Source organism: Poromitra crassiceps (assembly GCF_964638095.1).
Source record: "Poromitra crassiceps genome assembly, chromosome: 5".
In the NCBI taxonomy this organism is placed as follows: Eukaryota; Metazoa; Chordata; class Actinopteri; order Beryciformes; family Melamphaidae; genus Poromitra; species Poromitra crassiceps.
Window position 1 is genome coordinate 45629892 of NC_139642.1, and position 15031 is coordinate 45644922.

At 41.5% G+C, this 15031-nt stretch overlaps 1 protein-coding gene across 1 annotated transcript; it reads left to right on the forward strand.

Annotated features, from left to right (window-relative positions):
- Positions 1 to 4097: 4097 nt before the first annotated feature.
- LOC310776519 (multidrug and toxin extrusion protein 1-like) lies at positions 4098 to 14355 on the forward strand (the record flags this gene model as incomplete). Its single annotated transcript, XM_083636701.1, has 17 exons — positions 4098 to 4205; positions 5120 to 5221; positions 8055 to 8123; positions 8228 to 8376; positions 8804 to 8846; positions 9359 to 9403; positions 9571 to 9668; positions 9772 to 9869; positions 9971 to 10084; positions 10241 to 10308; positions 11244 to 11352; positions 11435 to 11510; positions 11620 to 11689; positions 12385 to 12517; positions 12655 to 12752; positions 12950 to 13057; positions 14068 to 14355. The coding sequence occupies 17 exons, from the start codon at positions 4098 to 4100 to the stop codon at positions 14353 to 14355; spliced, it is 1776 nt and encodes a 591-aa protein (XP_083492827.1).
- Between the last annotated feature and the right edge of the window lie 676 nt (positions 14356 to 15031).

Genomic DNA, 15031 nt, shown 5'->3' on the forward strand with positions numbered 1-15031 from the left:
AGGGTCGCGGGGGGCTGGAGCCTATCCCAGCATGCTTTGGGTGAAAGGCATGGACGGGTTGCCAGTCCATCACAGGGATAACACAGATAGACAGACAATCACTAACACTCACATTCATATATTTTGGCAGTTTAAAGTCATTCATCTTTAGATGAAACCTGGGAGACTCAGAGGCGACTCTGAACACGAATGTGAGAAGAGAAGATGTAAGCTCCACACAGAAAGTGCTGGGGCCACAGATCGAATCCTGGTTCTTCTTGCTGTGAGCCATCAATGCTATGTTAATAGGGTCATGGTTGGGGGTTTAAAACAACATACATAAATACATACACATCAGGCTCAGGAATTAATGGGGGCTCAGGGCAAAAACACCCTTGAAAGTAAAAAAAATAAATAAAGGGGAGGAAGAAGGACAGTCTTCTGGAGGTCCTGCACCAGTTTCCAGTAGATGCAACAAATCTGGTTTATTTCTCAAAATTCCCACAGGTGTTCCCACAGGACACCTGACTTTTCTGAAGCTCTTTGATGTTTGTCTATTGTATTACTCCTGCTCCCTCCAGTGGAAAACAAGGAGGCACCACACACATACACGCACGTGCGCACACACACACACACGTGCTCACACACACACACGCACACACACGAAAACAACATCTGTCTGCCTGACAGGAGAGCTGAATTTCCCAAACACATAACTACGGCCTTCGCACTAAAAGCATCACTGCTCCATGATCCTGGTATTCCTCCTGACAAGATAGAGCTTTCTGTAAAGACTGACATCAATCTTTAAAGCAGTCATCTGAACGTGTCATTTAAATTCTGCATAAATTCACACTCTGACCGCACAGGTGAAATAAGTTTCCACTCCATGAAACATGCAGTCTGTGTTGGAGAAATGTTCTGGAGTCAGAGGTTAATCTTACTTCAATATTTAAAGTAGAGTCTTGCAAGACGAAGAGATGTGCTACAGCAGGAGGCTATAGGCTGCACTTAATCTAAGAGGAAGAGATTGAATCAATCATTTATGTAAGCTATGTTTCAAGAATGTGCTGACATTAAAACAGGTCCTCAAAGGCCAAAGTAGAGACATGTACAATCTGAATGTACATTGTAATAACTTTATTTATTTGGAAGAACCTTACAGGACAAACAGACCACCGTGCAAAGAAAGACCCCCCCCCCCTCCTCCCCATTCTCCCCCATAGTCCCACCCCATCCCAGGGAGAGACAACAAGTGTAAAAGGTTAAAATAATGGCATCAGAAAAGGCAATGATGGCAGTGATGGCCTTACTGTAATGGCTAGGCTACCACAGATGGCCCTGTGAATGGGGTTTTTGCATGTCAAAAATGATGCCAGAGCACTCACTGGTTAGCCTTTACTGCTCTCACCCAGGACAGCGGATCATATGACCATTATGTTAATGATGCCGATATACTGTATTCCCTTGTACTATAATGAACACATCTGCTTGAAGCGATGGAGACTCATTGAACTGATTGCATTTCTTCAAACGAAACCTGTGCGGCCATTAAGCTGCACTGAATGCTCATGAATAAATAATCATGACTTCCCTCCTTCTGTCTGTTCCCATATTATAATCAGACAACACAGATAGGGTAGCTCATGCTTATTTAGTTTCCCAATTCCCGCATGGCATCTATTTGTCTTGCTATTACAGTGGAATCCGCTTATAGTGATCACAGTTATAGTGATCAACTGATTATAGTGATCAAAAAGCTTGGTCCTGAATCATTCCTATACACATGCTGTTTATAGTGATCAATACTCCGCTTACAGTGATCATTTTGGGCCTTGTCCCACCTGAGAACAATGGATTTTTTTTTTAAACAACAGTAATTTGATCGTTTTTTACTTACAAACTGCCAAAAATAAGCCAACGAGATACAGCAGCGATACTCGGTGTATGTCTGTCTGTATATATGGAGAGATGGTGGTGTCTCTGTCTACGCGAGATCGCTGTGTTTGAAACATCTGGAGGCCTAACTTACTGCGCTTACTAAAGTCATAAATGACATCAGAATGAACACAGACTCAGGCAAAAACTCGATTCTAATGCTACTGGATCTTAGCGCTGCATTTGACACTGTTGACCACTCAATTTTATTGGACAGACTGGAAAACTGGGTTGGGCTATCGGGTACGGTCCTCCAGTGGTTCAAGTCCTATCTTCAAGACAGGAAGTACTTTGTCTCCATTGGCAACTACACATCTGACCTAACTAGGATGACTTGTTGGGTGCCTCAAGGATCCATTATGGGGCCCGTTCTCTTCAACCTTTATATGCTCCCTCTAGGCCTAATTATGCAAAAAAACAAAGTAGCCTATCATAACTATGCAGACAACACTCAGTTGTATATAACTCTTTCCTCAGCTGACTATGCCCCCATATAATCATTGTGCCAGTGCATTGATCAAATAAATAACTGGATGTGCCAGAATTTCCTACAGCTAAACAAAGACAAAACAGAGGTGATCGTCTTTGGCCCCAAAGAACAAAGGCTTAAAATCACTGTACGCCTTGAGTCTCTATCCCTGAAGCCTAAGGATCAAGTCAAAAATCTTGGAGTTATTATTGATTCTGATCTCAACTTTAACTCCCACATTAAGTCAATTAGAAAATCAGCTTTTTATCATCTTAAAAATATAGCAAGAATTAGGGGATACATGTCCAGACAAGATCTAGAAAAACTAATTCACGCCTTCATTTATAGTAGGTTAGACTATTGCAATAGCCTTTTTTCTGGTCTCTCCAAAAAAGAACTTAGGCAACTTCAACTCATTCAGAATGCTGCTGCTAGAGTTCTAACGAAGACTAAGAAAGCTGATCATATCACTCCAGTTCTTAAGTCCTTACACTGGTTGCCAGTGTGTCATAGAATAGATTTTAAAATACTGTTATTAGTCTATAAATCACTTAATGGCCTAGGCCCAAAATACATAGCTGAATTGCTCCCACGCTACGAACCGTCTAGAACTCTTAGGTCAACAGGGTCCAGCTTATTAACTGTCCCTAAGATCAAATCAAATCATGGGAAGGCTGCATTTACCCACTATGCTTCTGCTAGCTGGAACAAATTGCCTGAAGACCTCAGATCTGCCCCAACCTTACTTACTTTTAAAAATAGACTAAAGACTTTTATGTTTACCGTCGCTTTTAACTGCTGACAGCTACTATGCAAACCCAATGAGTCCTCTATAAGTTTTTAGCTCTTTCTGCAACTGCTGCGCCTGTTGCTTAATGCACTTTTTATACTTTTTTTTAAAAGTTTTGTTGTGATGCTTTTAAATGTCCATTTTATTCTCTTCTTTTCTTTTCTTTTCTTTTCCTGTCAACCATTTTATGTGAAGCACTTTGAATTGCCTCTGTGTATGAAATGTGCTAATAAACTTGACTTGACTTGACTTACTGTATGGATTTTTTTTAAATCAATGACATTCCTTTACTTTATATGTACTGTATTCATGTAATATACAAATGTCAATTAGATGGTAATCTGCATGAGAAATAAAGAAAAAGAAAATAATTATTCGGTTATAATGATCATCCGCTTATAATGATCAATTTGACCTGTCCCAAGGTGATCACTATAAGAGGAGTGCACTGTAATGATTCACTCAACAACCTATAATTTATACTGAGAAAATAGCCTACTTTACTTTATAACAATAGAAAAAGTAACATCCTCACACACATTCCACTCCACATGTCATTTATTAACAGCCTCACTACCCACCGAGCACCAGCTGACAAAACAGCAATTTTTAAACACAATATTGATCTGTATCATGTTACATGTGACAATGCCCTTACTTTTAGGATGATGCTCAACATCTTTTTGCTCACACTGTGGAGTATTTAAAAAAGTGAAATATATATATATATATATATATATATATATATATATATATTGTGACGGTAAACTTGGGAGGAATTAATTAGTAACCTTTCGAGGTGTTGAAACACAGCAGTGAACACCCCTCTCGGAGAGCTACGGAAATAATTACAGGCAGTGGACACGACAGACACTTCAGTGGAGGAAATCAAGACCGGCAGTGGCATCTGGTCCCAGGAACATGGAGGAATCCAGTGCCAAGCTCTTCTGTTGCTCCTGGGTGCGCCAAAGGGTTCCCCTGGCATACAGAGAGGAGCTGTATCACATCCTCAAGATGACAGGACCTCTGGTAAGGACCATAGCTGCTTACCGACCCTGCTGGGTTTATTTGGTTATCCTTGCTCATAAGCCAAATTATATGATGGAAGACAGATGAAAGTGTTTCTTTGTGCAAGAAAAGGTTAGGATGTCAGGAAAAGTCAACCTTGTGTCTGAGTTAGAAAGCATATGGCCTGTGACTTGGCAGTGTGTAATGATAAGTGATGATAGTGTGATAGCTCATCTGACAAGCACAGTCAGAGCGTCGCGAAAACTGCCAGGGCTGGAAAGAGTACAAATAAATCAAGGGTCAACAGTTTTTGGTGCACAGTTCATAGAAAACTTTGGATGTATTTTACTCTGTACTCTGAAGCTATTTAAGTACGTTACTTTAAACAAGATTTACTTAAGTAAAAGTAATATTACTGATATTAAAAACTACTCAAAAAAGTACAAGTACACAAAAAAAGCTACTCAATTACAGTAACTAGAGTAAATGTAATTAGTTACTTTCCACCTCTGCAATTAACATGATGTCATCTGGCTACTTCTAGCAACTTTTTGAACGACCAATAGCTACTTTCCTTGGCAACACTGGCAGTTAGTGAGGGCCAATAGATTGGACAGTTTTGGGTGCAAGCAGTTTATAAACTTGGCGAAAGGTTGGATTTATTTTGCTCTGTAATGAAGCAATTTAAAATGTAGCAAAGTACGTTATTTCAAACAAAATTTACTTAAGTAAAAGTAAAATTACTGATTTTAAAAATTACTCAAAAAAGTATAATACACAAAAAGCTACTAAATTACAGTAATTTGAGTACTTATAATTAGTTGCAGTACTTTCCACCTCTGAAATCTGCACATTTAATTTCAAGTCATGTTCACTTTGCAACTTCCTGTCTGAGAGCTGATTTACCAACTACTACTGTCTGTTTTTCTTTCCAGCTGCTCACTCGAATCCTCACTTACCTGCTTCCATTTGTCGTTACCATGTTCTGTGGTCGTCTGGGAAGCAAAGTGATGGCTGGCTATGGATTAGCTAATGGTGTAAGTCAGGACCCCCCCTCCCTCTTTTTTTTTTACATCACACAAAACTACCAAATAACCAAAAATACAAAAACATGCATTTGAGTTCTGAGTTTAAAGGGATTTTTTTGATGTGGGGTTGTATGAGGTACCGGTACTTGCATGGGGTTGTATGAGGTACTTGCTGACAGTCAGTGTACAAACATACATGCAGTAGAATGTAGCCAGCGCAGTCCCAGTTTGGAGAAATGGAGACCGGCCAGTGACGTCAGGCAAGAGCTGTCTGCTCTGTGCAGGGGCGGAGCGACCCTATCAGCCCAGAGGGGGCGAAGCTCTTAGGGGGGCCCCATCAAAAAAAAAAAAAAAAATTTTTTTTTTTTTTTTTTTTTTTTTTTTTTTTTTTTGAAGGCCAGGCCAGGCCGCAGGGCCGGTTCCAGAACAAGATGACTAGGGGTGCATCCTAGATAGGAAGGGGTGCAGATGCCCGGCCGAAGGCCGGGCCCGCCCGAAAAATTTGACATGTTATTTTACTAAAAATAATGCATTTGACCATCATTTCAAGTAGAATGATACCACCCAAGCAAGAATATTTCAAGTGTTTCAAGTGCTGTACTGAAATATTTGGACCATATAATGATAATACAATTATCTCAACCTTAAAAGGTTACATATAGGTGCCAAAAAGCCATAAAATCACATCAAAGAACAAAGAAAAACAACAACTATAATTCAAGTTTAAACAGTAAGTGTGCAGCTGTAGCATTTATAAAAAAAAATTTTTTTTTTTTTTTTTTACTTTTCAACTGAGCATGCAGACAAATAAGGGTGCAATGCATGCTTTTGCACCCCCGTAGAACCGGGCCTGCCAGGCCGCGAAGAAAAATGTGCCTTTTTTGCATGTTTGAATCGGTTTTAGCCATATTTAGTGGAATATCTCATTTTAAACACACCAATGTTATTGTCTATTGATTGAATTCCTCTCAGACTCACACCACTGACTTTATTAAATAAAGTAATTTTAAGTCACAACTGTAAAATAGCTTATAGCCCCTATATCCGAAAACACAATTTGTCACTCATTGAGCCAAGTAATATTATGTCCAAGAAAGACTACAGTGAAGCCACTTTACAGACAAGCTTGTTCTGAAGAAGAAAAATAAAAACACAGGTTGCCAGCCAGGTGGCCTGGCCTGCAAATTTTTTTTTTTTTTTTTTTTTTTTGATGGGCCCCCCTGACGAGTGGGCCCGTGGCGGCCGCACCCTCTGCCCCGGCGTACGCTCCGCCTCTGTGTGAACTCTGTGTGTTGTCCTGAGAACAACTTCTGGTCTATAGATTTGAAAAATGGAAGAGAGTAAGTACATACCGTAAATTCCGGACTATAAGGCGCACCGGTGTATAAGCCGCACCTTCAAAGTTGACTATTTTTTTCTTATATAAGCCGCACCGGACTATAAGCCGCGGGTGTTTTAATGGTATTTTTTGTTTTTTTTACAGTGCACACAGTGTCCGCGGTGTGGTGAAAAGAGGGCAAGAGAGGAAATTAAAACAGAAGTGGATTTATAGTTAGAAAGAGTGCTAAAGAAGAGAGAATTCCGTTTTTTATTTTTTTATTTTAGTTACTCACAGTACTATTGACCAGTCCAACTCAAAAGATATTCGGCAGTTTCACTTTGAGCTCTTGTTCCGCCGCTGTCCATCAATGGTTATGACGAGTCTCGCTGGGTACAGTACGCCAAAGCGATATCCATTGACTTTAACCTTTTCGATGATGCTGTTGTATGTTGCGCGTTTCTGTTGCACCAACGCAGAGAGGTCCTGCCGGACGAAAAAGCGCGTACCCTCCCAGGTGAGGGGCTTCTTCCCCGCAGCCTGGAGGATGAGTTGACGGTCGGGCCAGCGGAGTAGGCAGATGAAGATGGCCCTCGGTGGCAGGCCGGGGTCTGGACGTGGCCGAGGCGCCCGGTGTGCCCTGTCCACCTCTGGTGGTTTCTCGCCTTCCTTCAGGTCCAGGATGTAACACAGGATTTTGCCACGAAAGCGTCCATGTCACCAATCTCAGCTCCCTCTTTTACATTGATCAGGCGAATGTTATTTCTTTTACTCCTGCTGATTAAGTCATCAACCTGCGTGTGCAGCGTTTCGATGTTTTTGCATTTTATCCACTTTCGGACTCACTGTGTTGTTTTTGTCCTCCAGTGCGCTGATGCGCTTTTCCGCATTAGAAACTCTGTTCACGGTTGCATTATTTTCTTTAGTGAGTGAGTGGATGGACTTCTGCACGTTTTCAAACTTGTTTTCAAGCTGCTCAAACCTCTGAGCGATGTCGGACTTAATCGATAGTGTTTCACGGAGTAAAAGTTTAGCCCAAGCCGTGTATCTCCAGCCTCCAGCAGGTGAGTCATTTCCTCATTCATGGCGGTGATTGCTTCGTCTTTTTCTTTCTGCTTACCTGTGTTGTGTTATGTTATGTTATGTTATGTTGTTAAAAGAGGGCAAGAGAGGAAATTAAAACAGAAGTGGATTTATAGTTAGAAAGAGTGCTAAAAAAGAGAGATTTTTTTTTTTTTTTTGGAAAAAATCCATAGATAAGCCGCACCGTTATATAAGCCGCAGGGGCCAAAAAAGCCCCAAAAACGGGAAAAAAGCCGCGGCTTATAGTCCGGAATTTACGGTACATACAAATATCACCACTCTGGCAACAAGAACAGTATATATCACTGGAGAAGGCAGCTGCAGAGGAAAAATGAAAGATTACTGCATACTAACTGTACCTGATGAGTCATCATATTTCAGCAATATTGCTTACATCATCACAGTCCAGGCTCCTTTCGGTGTGTTTCATGCTCCTTTCAGGCCTTAAATATCACCACTCTGGCAACAGGATTTGGTCTGGCACTGGCATGCGATACTTTGGTGTCTCAGGTTTGGAAAACTCTTTGGATACGATGACACAAAAAACAAAACAAAAATTAACAGACCCCCTTCCCCCCTGATGCCAACTATTCATGACTCTCCTCTCTTCTCAGACATTTGGAGGTAGGAACCTGCTGCGGGTGGGAGTGATCCTTCAGCGGAGCATTCTTATCCTACTGCTGTTCTGCCTGCCCTGCTGGAGTGTGCTCATTAATGCCCAGGCCATCCTGCTGTGCCTGGGCCAGGAGCCTGCGGTGGTCACGTAACTATAACTGCACACAGTACTTCCATTACCAGTAACTCAGTGTGCCTCTGCCATGCATTGGATAAGGAAGGATACTAGTTTGCATGCTGATTAGTTGGAACAGGAGAGCTCATCCCTGAAATAAAACATCCTCTGCATTCAAATCTGGCCCCTACACATTCCATGAAAAGATTCAGCACAAAGCAGGAGCAAACTGTTTATTGACCAAATGAAGTGTATCATTGTAAAATTCTATATCCAATAACTACTTACAGTAGATCATTTCTCCTGAAAAGGCCATTGGCATTTTCTTCACACAACTGTTTCTGAGTGGGGATGGAAGTATGTGAGTTTGCACTGAAGTGTAGTATATTACAGCGCCTTACTTAAATTGAACAGTGCTTGTCTGCCTTTGATGTGGCACTGAATACTATGTTTCTTTCAGAATAGCACAACTGTATATTACAGCCTACCTACCTGCAGTGCCAGTGAGTTATTGCTTCCCTCTCACTTTTTGTGTGCAGATTTGTTGTCTTTCCATTGATGCATATCCATATAAACGACTTCCCCTCCAACCTGAATGCTTAATTGGTATTGACTCAGTTGGTTTGGTAACACTTTATAATACAGCTCGTTTTAACTCCCCGTCATTACCATGTAATGTCCTTGTATGAATCAGTACATAAAAAAGTACACCAGAAGAAGAAAAGACGAAGACCAAGGGAGTAACAATTTGGGATTTAGAGTGTTACTTCCCTACATTGTACTCGCGCAGGCCTCGAACCGGGAACCTTTCGATTCCCCCGGTAGGTTCATACAAGGAAATTACATCATAAGTTCTGGGAAATTACCTGGTAATGACTGGGAGTTACACTCTAAAACACAGGGTGTATTATAGTGTTACCGTTGGTTCCAGTTTCAGCTTGTGAAAGGAGGGATCACACCACTTCATCTCATTAAACCATCCCTCCTCATCTTGTTGACTATCTCTGTCTTTCAGTTAATATTCATGAATCACCTTCAGGTGTCTTATCTACAGAACCAGGTATACTACGATCCTGTACTCACATCTAATCATCTTCACTCATCCCATTCTGTATCATATCTACAGTACATTTCATACATCTACATTCTATATCTCCTTTCAGAGACTCAAAATAATATGCTTCCTTCAGGACAGTATCATGTTATTTTATTATTTTTTGTACTTAGCGCATAATATGGCCTCAGATGTACACCACTGCCATGGCAAACATAGCTAACCTGGCGACAAACTACATCCTAATTCACTGGCTGGATCTGGGAGTTAAGTAAGTGTACTCACACACAATATAACATTTTCTATTCTGCATGAAAATGTGCCATTTCGCATATTAATTTCAACGTCCGTGTGTGCATGAACCTGTCTTTCAGTGGATCTGCAGCAGCCAATGCCCTGTCTCAGTTTTACAACTGTGCTTTTCTGTTTGCGTACATTTGGTGGAAGAAGCTGCATGTAAAAACATGGGGAGGTATATGCGGCTCTTCAGTAGACATTTCTATGGTTTCCCTTATGATCACATGGACTTTGTTCATCAGCCATATTTCTCTGACTAAATAACTCCCCCTGCAGGCTGGTCTCTAGCATCACTGCAGGAGTGGGGCTCCTTCGTGAAACTGGCCCTTCCCAGTGCACTAATGACATGTTTTGAGTGGTGGTTGTATGAGTTTGGGAGCATCATGGCAGGTAATATAAATGTTAGAGACTTACAATGAGCCCATTCTGAAAGAAAATGCCACAGATACCAAATGATCCTACCTCTCAGCTTTGTTTCTATCAGATCAGGTTACTGCATGTGATAATGACCATTTTAACAAATTAAACTATGTCTCCCTTGATCAGGAATGCTGAGTCACTATGACCTGGCAGCCCAACATTCTGTGGCAATGGTGGCATACCTAAACTACATGGTACTGTGTCCTTTTGAAGTCAAATATTTACTTTAAAACTGATTCACTCTCCTCAAACATGATTAAGCTCAACTACTGTATAGTACTGTTATCCTTAAGTTAAGTCAAGTCAAGTTTATTTGTATAGCCCTAATTCACAAGCATGTCTCAGAGGGCTTCACAGAGAATATGTCTAGCTAAATCTAGCTGACACAACAATAACAAAGTAATAACCCAGTAATAATAATAATAACATGGTTGAACAATCTTATGATAGAGAGAGACAGAGGGAAGGGGAGAAAGGTGGAGAGAAAGTTGGGGAGGAAAGAGCAGGGAAAGGGAGGAGGTGGAGAGGGAGAGAGGTGGGAAGAGAGCGGGGGAAGAGGAGAGAGAGCAGAACAGACAGGATATACTGGGGCTGGGCGATATGGTCACAAATAGTCACAGGGGAAAGTAAAATTTAGCAATCAAGTTATGTATTACAGTTGGTGACATGAGCCACTAGACAACAGACGATTAGTCTGACATTTATCACCCAGCCCTAGGGCATACAGCAGCTACTCAATCCGCCTGGCCATCCCGCTGCAGTGGCCGGGGCAGTAGCGGGCGAGGTAGCAGCGGCACACTAGAACCGGCAGCAGAGCAGCCAGGCCAAACGAGCAACAGCTCAGACAGTCTGACTACTCTAGCCATTAACCTGAACTAACTAGCACACAAGGAATCTAACTAATCTACAGCCTAGTCTGCCCTGTTTATTTGAGTTATTTCAGTTATAGCTATTTTAGTCATTTGAATAAGAGTGAAGGCAGCTTTTTCCATGGAGCTTTTTCCACGCTTTTTCTGAGACTTAGATGAATAGTTTAGATTCTAAATAGTGGTGTGTAGCAGATGAGTTGTAAGTATTTCTGATTCCTGTATCTTGTCATTTTGGAATATTTTCCCTATATTATCCACAGTTCCCCTTTGCTATCCAAGGTGTGACCTGTGTGCGTGTGGGTAACGCTCTGGGGGCAGGCGACACTGCAGGGGCGATCCTTACCAGCAAGGTATCCCTCTCTCTTGCAGGTCAGTTAGGAACATGCTCTGTCATTCTAGCTTATATCAATAATGTCAACATATCTGATGTCTTCAACATTTTTTGCTCCAGGTGCCATGGCAATCACTCAAGGTGTTGTGCTCAGCTCTGTGAAAACAGTGATTGGCTTCGTCTTTACATCTGACCAGTGAGTCTTGTCAGTACCATGTGATTACTGGATTACTACACATTATAAATTAGCACATGCAAAGAGTGGAAAGCATAAATTGGAAGTAAAATATAAAACTGTCACTCAGGACAATCGTAGACCTGGTCTCTCAGACGATAAATGCCTACGCTGCTCTTCAATTATTTGATGCTCTTGTGGTGAGTCTTGGAATGTTTCTTGTGTTTGCGTTATGCTACCAAAACCATGTAAAATATCAAAAGTTAAGTTATTCAGATGCAGTGTTGGGGGCAATGCATTACAAAGTAACGCATTACTGTAATCACATTACATTTGTCTGTAATGAGTAGTGTAAGGCATTACAGTCCCTAAAGCCAGTAATCACAGTTTTCACATATTCACTTATGGCATTACTTGCATTACATACATTCTTCAATTATCTGCAGAATCAGGCTTGAATCTGCAGGATTATGGGGGGGGGGAAACACCAAACATGCGGTGCTTTTTCATGCACTTAATTATGCAACACAAGTAGATTGGATGGGCTGGAGGGACGGGGAGGAGCAAGATCTATGTCCTCCTTATTAGGATAGGGATGTGTGCTGATATGGGCATATGTAAGCATGTTATATTATTAACTGGCAATTAAGTGGCAATGCATCTCAGGCGATGTGGAGTAACGCAAACGTAATGTAACGAGTAGTGTAACTAATTACTTCCTCCAGGGAGTAATGAAGTAAAGTAAGACATTACTTTTTTAAAGTAATGTGTAATGTATAATATTACCTTTTTGAGTAACGACCCCCAACACTGTTCAGATGCTATCTAATGGTTGCCAATGGACTGTCTGAGTGTGAGCACATAATGATCAGATATTGCGCTCTCTCCCTTCCAGTGTGTGTGCACAGGCATCTTCCTGGGCTCGGGCAAACAGAAGATACCAGCCGTGGCTAACTTCATTGGCTACTATTTTATTGGACTTACACTGAGCATTACATTCATGTTTGTGGCCAAACTGCGAATTTTAGGTACAAACCAAAAGGTCAATGTTTGTTGTCATTGCTATAGAGGTTCAAGACAAATGCATGTCTAAAGGAAGGAGCTGGTTACCTATATGCTTCCAGTGCCCTTGAAATGACAGACAAATCTGTCTTTTTCTCCACAGGTTTTTGGCTAGGCCTGCTCATCTGTGTCGCTTTACAATCGACCTTCTACATCATACTCATAATCTTCAAACTTGACTGGGAGAAAATAACAAAGGAGGTATGCTAATCTGGTTAATCTCACAATCAGGATCATGCAGGGCCTCAGCTGTTGAGATATGCTGCATTTAGAGAGATTTAGATTTCTATAGTGTCAGTTGCTGGGACACATCTGTGGCATTCAGCAGGTATTCCGTAAGGAAAGAATCCGAAAAAGCTGAAATTGTCAGTTGAGTTTTTGTATCTCCTTGTTTACAGGCTGTGAAACGAGCTAAAAAACACACAGATGTGACATCATTGAGGACAGCTGTCCTGTCTGACACTGTGGAGAATGATAGTGATGACCAGAGAGCAACCACTGGGAGTGTGAGTGACCTGCTATACAACAATGGCCCTGGACTGCTTTCCGTAGCCTGTTTCATGGGCACATATACAGTTTCTCCATGTAGTTTTTCCATAGTGCACCAAAGTCAAATATACCAAATTGTATCCAATGCCATTGCATCCTCCCCCCCCCACCCAATATGTTTATTGTAATTTTTTCTTGTACACAACATACAGTGACAATACAACTTTAAAGACCAGACGCCTTACAACATACACACACACGCACACACACACACACACACACACACACACAATCAACCTGCACCAATTCAAACTAAATAAATAAAATACTGATAAAACAACAAATCAAACACTTCCTCCACATTGCTCACACACTTTGTTCACAAACTTTCAGGCAAGACCTCCGCCTCCATCTCTCATGAAACGCATGTATGGCTCCCAGAGCTGAGCAAAATATTCCCCTTTGCCCTTAGCAATGTACGTTAGTCTTTCCAGGCCAATACATTCAGAAAGTTCCCGTTTCCACATTTTTAGTGATGGCGCATCCATATTCTTCCAGCAAAGTGCAATAGCTCTTCTGGCTTGAAGAAGTCCGAAGTCCAGTAGTTTAGCTTGTTTTGCTGTTTGCACAAAGTCCCGCGGATAGATACCAAGGCTAACCAAGCACACAGAGTTTGTCATTAAGAGGAACTTCAGTATCAAAGATCTTTGACAAACAATTTATGACACTCTTCCAGAAGTTTTGAATCTTTGAACATCCCCATAGACAATGAAGCAGTGCCTTTCTCTTCCAAACACTTACAGACATACAGTACAGACATCAGGAATGTTAGCACTGACATGTGGTGAAGTTTGACCGGAGTTATGTAGGCTACACCCTCATTCACCATTTATATTGAAGTAATTTAAACCTTGTGTTTATTGTTTGCTTTTGCGCTTTTAGCCATTGCATCCTTTAAAGTTAAGCAGCACTTTCTCTCTCATTTGCAATTAAGTAATACAGAATATGTTACTGTCATCCCTTCCAGTCAGTGGATGGCTACATCTCTGTGAGTACAGCCAGCCAAGAAGGCAACACTGGGGCAAAGAGTGGACATGTGGTTCAGCAGTCGGAGCGTGGCAGTCTCTCCACCACCCAGCTGATCCTGCGGCGAGGCCTCACTGCATTAGCTGCAGTTGCTCTTCTGGCTGTGGGGACCTGTGTCCACATCCTCGTCCCCCTGCCTGAGATCCTGCCTTCAGAGGGAAACCTGACTATGGGCTGGATCAATACTACCCATCCTCCTGATCAAATTCAGTCTACTCTGCTGGTCTGAGAAGAAGAGTTAGAGTAACATTATGATCCCAAGATAGAGTAAGTTCATTTCAGACATGAACATGTGTCATGATTTTACATAATCATGACACAAACATTATTCTTACAGAGACATGCAAACCATACAACCATACATTCATCCATAGATTTTTCTCTACACGCTTAATCTTTTTAATCCTATCCCAGCATGCTTTGCTTGAAAGGCATGGACGGGTTGCCAGTCCATCACAGGGATAACACAGATAGACAGACAATCACTAACACTCACATTCATATATTTTGGCAGTTTAAAGTCATTCATCTTTAGATGAAACCTGGGAGACTCAGAGGCGACTCTGAACACGAATGTGAGAAGAGAAGATGTAAGCTCCACACAGAAAGTGCTGGGGCCACAGATCGAATCCTGGTTCTTCTTGCTGTGAGCCATCAATGCTATGTTAATAGGGTCATGGTTGGGGGTTTACAACATACATAAATACATACACATCAGGCTCAGGAATTAATGGGGGCTCAGGGCAAAAACACCCTTGAAAGTAAAAAAATAAATAAAGGGGAGGAAGAAGGACAGTCTTCTGGAGGTCCTGCACCAGTTTCCAGTAGATGCAACAAATCTGGTTTATTTTCCAGTTTGCAATGTAGAAGTATGTCTTATAGAATTCAATAAAACTGCCTCTGAA